Below are 5,000 nucleotides of genomic sequence, written 5' to 3'. Positions count from 1 at the left end.
ACGGGGTAATAGGGTAGCAGGGCTACAGGGTAACGGGGTAACGAGGTAACGAGATACCGGGGTAACAGGTAACAGTCTGATAAGGTTGCAGGGTAACAGAGTATCAAGGTGACTTTGCATCCGTCTAACAGAGTAGACAACTGGGTACATTAAACTGCCAAAAGAAGTACGGTACATAATAATCATCATATATGAAAAAAAAAGAAGTACGGTACATAATAATTATCATATATGAAGTACCTACCCCAGCTCTTCCAGGGTTGGGGCGGTTTTATTGAAAACGTTTGTACCTACGATCTGACACGCTTTTGTGGTGACGATTTTTTGTCAGTTTTACTCTTTAAATGCTGATCCAGGCAAGGAAATGCTTACAACAACTCAAGTAAAGAGGTAAGCATTAACTTTAAGCAAATAACATTTGATTTGATGGCTTATTGTCTTCAAAATGAGGAACGAATTTACATGCATGATGAATTCACATTTTCACACCTTCGAGTCAATTTGTGAAGCAAGGAGACTCAATTTGGCTTAAATGCTATAGCCCTGTAAAAATTGGTAAAGCTTTAACAAGAATAATGAAGTTAGATCAAATGGTGAAGCAAATGATTTGGAAAAAAAGTTCTCATACGGCAAGTTACATGTGTACGATTGACAACTGATTTCTTCTCGTAAAAGTGCTAATTTCTGTCACTTTAACTATTGTAATCAATGTAGAAAATGCCTGAGAAAGCTATTATGGACGTTTGTAAGTAGAGACCCAAATTTATGAGTCTACTCTTCACACACTCTAATTGTAATGATCAGTGATTGAAGTATATGTACTGTATTTTTTTTAGTTGCCATGAAAGAGTATAAAGAGACACGTACACATCTGAAAAAAATTATTTGATGGGACAGCAGGGAAAGGTCTTTTACAGCAGACAAAAATGCTTAGCAGCCAATTCTGCCTCCTCAACCAGTTATGGTTTGATGTATTTGGGGATCTCTCCTTGCAGACTTGTTATAGTTCTGTGGTTTATCTGAAATGTTTTGAAGCTTTTTTTGTTTTTAAATTTAAAACAAGAACCCAATCCAAAGATTTTGGCATGAGTTAGATGTTTAGGTTCATGCAATAAAAAAATGTAACTGCTTTGAGATCTGTAGTCTATTTTTTTTGTCTGTGAGCTATGGTAATAACTGTTAATAGCTTGACTACAATGGATTTTTTGTAGTTTCCAGCACATTTCTGATTTGCTGGAATATTATTTTACAGGAGCAGGATATGATAACCTTGTTTCTTGTGTTCCATGTGTGCACTAGTACTTCTATTTCTCAGTGAGTTCAAGCTATTTTTCTTGATTTTTCTGACCTTGTTCAAATGCAAGCATTAGGCATGAGATGTGTAATTCCTATTACAATACTATTCCATAAATGTTTAGAGGCTAGAGTCAAAGCCTATTTACATCCTATAGTATATCTTAATTGCTATGTACATGCAATTTTTGCTAAGGACCCTCAATTTCAGTTAGTAGGTAGATTCTATTTACACTATAATGTAAATGCTACATTGTATGAAACAGTAACTTTAATGTTTGTCCTATTTCCAGTTTTTACAGCTATGTAGAGGCTATTTGTAGCCTATTTACACCCTATGTTATCACTATGTAAGTGTTGTATGTAACTACATTGTATGTATACACTATTATGTGTTGTGTATTTTCTGTTTCGAATCTATGTTGAAACTATTTTTATTTTTGGACAAAAAATGGTCCCATAACATAGCCTTTACATATGCTATGTAAAGGTTCCATTTGACTAGCTAAAACATAGCATTTCCTTTCAAAATATACAGATGAGGCATATGTATAACATAGGTTTTGAATAAGGCCTCTATATCGAAGTTACATATGTGTATCATAACAGCCATTTACATACGTGTATGGTTGTTACATAGGATTTACATACTAGATTACACGTAGTGTCTGGTTCTACAAGGGTAACAATAATATGTTGCAGCTTTTTGAATTATGCATTTGAAGTAGTCTCTTTCAACTAATATTTTATCTTACCTTCATGTTTTTTAGTAACATAAGTGGTAATTTTTTTCCATTAATCAAAATTTGAAATACCATTGTAATGTTGCCAAGAGGTGCATCACGCTTTAATTTTACTCGGGAACAATGTAGTAGTGTCCTTGTTTTCAGTTTCAAAGTTGTATAAATACATGTAGTTCATTGCTTTGTAATAAAAATAGGATTTCTGTTTTAATAAAATGTTATTCTAAAGTTTTTTCTACTCTTTCTATTTTGGTAATGTTTTTTAGCAGAATATGAGAAACATCTTGATAAGATCTCATATTAAGATCTTGTGAGAATCTTGGTAAGGTCTTGTAAGATCTTACAAGAATCGTGGTAAGATCCTGTAAGATCTTACAAAAATATTGGTAAGATCTTGTAAGATCTTACAAGAATCTTAGTAAGATCTTGTAAGATCTTGGTAAGATCTTGGTCAGATCTGGTAAGATCTTACAAGAATCTTAGTAAGATCTTGTAAGATCTTGGTAAGATCTTGTAAGATCTTGGTAAGATCTTGGTAAGATCTGGTAAGATCTTTGAAAGATCTTGGTAAGATCTTGGTAAGATCTTGTAAGATGTTGTAAGAATCTTGTCAGATTCTTGTAAGAATCTTGTAAGATTCTTGTAAGAATCTTGTAAGAATCTTGTAAGAATCTTAAATAAGTAAGATAAGATCTTAGTAAGAATCTTTTTAAGAATCTTACTAAGATCTTAATAAGATTTCCACCTGGGAACTGATGACGAGTTGCCTTGAGAAGGAAAAAAGGAGCCCCATTTTCCAATGGTTACATGTACATAAATTAAATAAATATTATTATTGTAAGAACTGACTAATAGTCTGCTCATGACACCAAGGATCAAGAATAGTTCATGACAAAACCTCGACGAAAACACTGACAAGACAGAAGCTGAAGGCCTCACAAACAGGGCTCGAAATCTAACGAAAAAATCCAGTTGCATTTTGCGATAAGATACAAAAATTGAGTCGCAATTTTGCAAATTTAGTCGCAAAATTGCCGTGCTGCATTGTGTTGTCAGCGGTTTAGCAAAAAAATATGAGCCCACAATACTTGTGCGTAAAGAAACCGCTGAAAATGGTGAATGATCAAAGGAATGGAGCTGTGCACGTAACATGGCAGCTACATTACTCTACAATTACACTATCTTGAACAGAGAAAATTCACAGCGAGAAACAAAATAATTTTGTCATTTATTTACTTATTTTAGCAAAAGTAGCAGAAAAGTGGCAACTGCTAACCCTTTTGTTTCGAAAGAGCGAAGGTGACAACAAGTCGCAAATTTGCGACTTCTCCAGATATTTTAGTCGCAAATGCGACTGCATTGGTTGCAATTTCGAGCCCTGACAAAGAGCCAGAAAGTTACCTGAGCTTAACTGCTGAATACCCCGCCACTTATTTGCATAAGAATGACATCTATGGTAATGTATAGTCACTTGATATTCAAAGAGTGTTGCCGAGTGCTAACAAAGGTGGCAGGGCATTCAGCAGTTACTGCTTTACTAGACAGTACTAAAATTCCAATAAGAAAGAATCTGCAAAAAAAGCTTCCCATATATGAATCCACACAATCCCTTTATAATTCATTCAAGTTTTTAAAGTGTACATGTATGCCTGGCTAATACATGAAGATTGATTATCAAACCTACCAAGTTGCTCAGTCAGACCAGCTAAGGCAGAGGGAAGTCCGCTTCCTCCACCTCCCGAGCCAGGGGTGGGGGGGTTGTTAAGTAGGTTGTTTACTTTTGTTGTGTACTCTTCGTCCTTGTCGGTCTTGGGTTCTTGCATCCAGAAAAAGAATTTGCGAGTAGATGACTTGAATTTTAAAATGAACACCCTTCCAGTTGTGCATTGCTTTACACGCTTGTACTCAATGTCATCAGGGAAGATAATCAAATCCTGATGGAAAAATTTACAACCAACATTACAATCACTAGCAATACAGTCAAAGTTTGGTTACCTAGGCGGCAGCCATAAAAAAAGAGACCGAATAATAAACTGCAGGACCCAGTTGTTCAAGGCCCAATAATTAAAGGGGCAGTGTCACGCTATTTTAGACAAACTTCAAAACACTAAAAGCCGTCTTTGCATCAATGAAGACCAAAATATAATGCTGTAGTTCTGTTGCCAATAACCATTCAAGTGCACTGAAGCTATTCTTTGTTGTTTGCACCCAAGGATGGTGAGGATGGAAATGTATTACAACTTGAAAAAACTGACAATGTCTTCAAAAAAGGAGCCAAAAATTTTATAAATGCGATTTAATACATGTAGCTCTTTGTGCCATAAACTCATTCCGTATCTTCCCAGTGGGTTGTCAGGAATGTTTTACATGTGAGCTAAAGTACTAATTTACAGTAGATTTTTACTCAGTTTTGACCTTAAAACAGCAAATTGCCCTTTAAGCTACACAGGGCTCGACATTGCGACTCACTGGTCGCCAATGCGACCAAAAATCAAGCGTTGGCGACTAGATTTTTAGAGCTAGTCGTCAGTGGGCGACTAACCTTCACCTTTTTCCTTCATCCTTTTAACCTCAAAGGCAAATCAACCGTAGTTTTGGATAAAATGCACGATTTATGCGCACAGAAATAACAAAACAAACCTACGACTCTTCTGGCTCTTCGATCTCCATCAGGGGCACCCAACGTCAATTTTCGGAAAATATCTGTTCGGAAGACGATTTGAGATCTAGAATTTTCGGAACATTTGTTCTAAAATTTCTGGCTTCCCTGCCTGTCCAAGGATTTTCGAACATCTACAAAATGTATAATTGCCCATTTTTAACGGATTTTTGTCCTAAAAAGGTCACCTAGATTTTTCGGGAGCCTTTTTTCTGGCTGAAATTTTCGAAAAGGTAAGTTTTGATCCCTATAATTTTCGGATCACTACACTTTCAGCTAGGAAATCCGAACAGATGAAAAAATTT

At 35.6% G+C, this 5,000-nt stretch overlaps 1 protein-coding gene across 1 annotated transcript in view; it reads right to left on the bottom strand.

Moving 5' to 3' along the window:
- The window catches only part of LOC138004028 (proteasomal ubiquitin receptor ADRM1-A-like), a 24,181-nt gene that overhangs the window by 16,078 nt on the left and 3,103 nt on the right, over positions 1 to 5,000 (bottom strand). The window contains exon 2 of the mRNA XM_068850418.1: positions 3,721 to 3,970. Within this exon, the coding sequence (XP_068706519.1) occupies positions 3,721 to 3,970 (250 nt within the window). The remainder of the gene's footprint in view (positions 1 to 3,720; positions 3,971 to 5,000) is intronic.

The sequence above is a fragment of the Montipora foliosa genome, chromosome 5 (assembly GCF_036669935.1).
Source record: "Montipora foliosa isolate CH-2021 chromosome 5, ASM3666993v2, whole genome shotgun sequence".
Taxonomy (NCBI): Eukaryota; Metazoa; Cnidaria; class Anthozoa; order Scleractinia; family Acroporidae; genus Montipora; species Montipora foliosa.
This window is presented reverse-complemented; position numbering and strand designations above follow the sequence as displayed.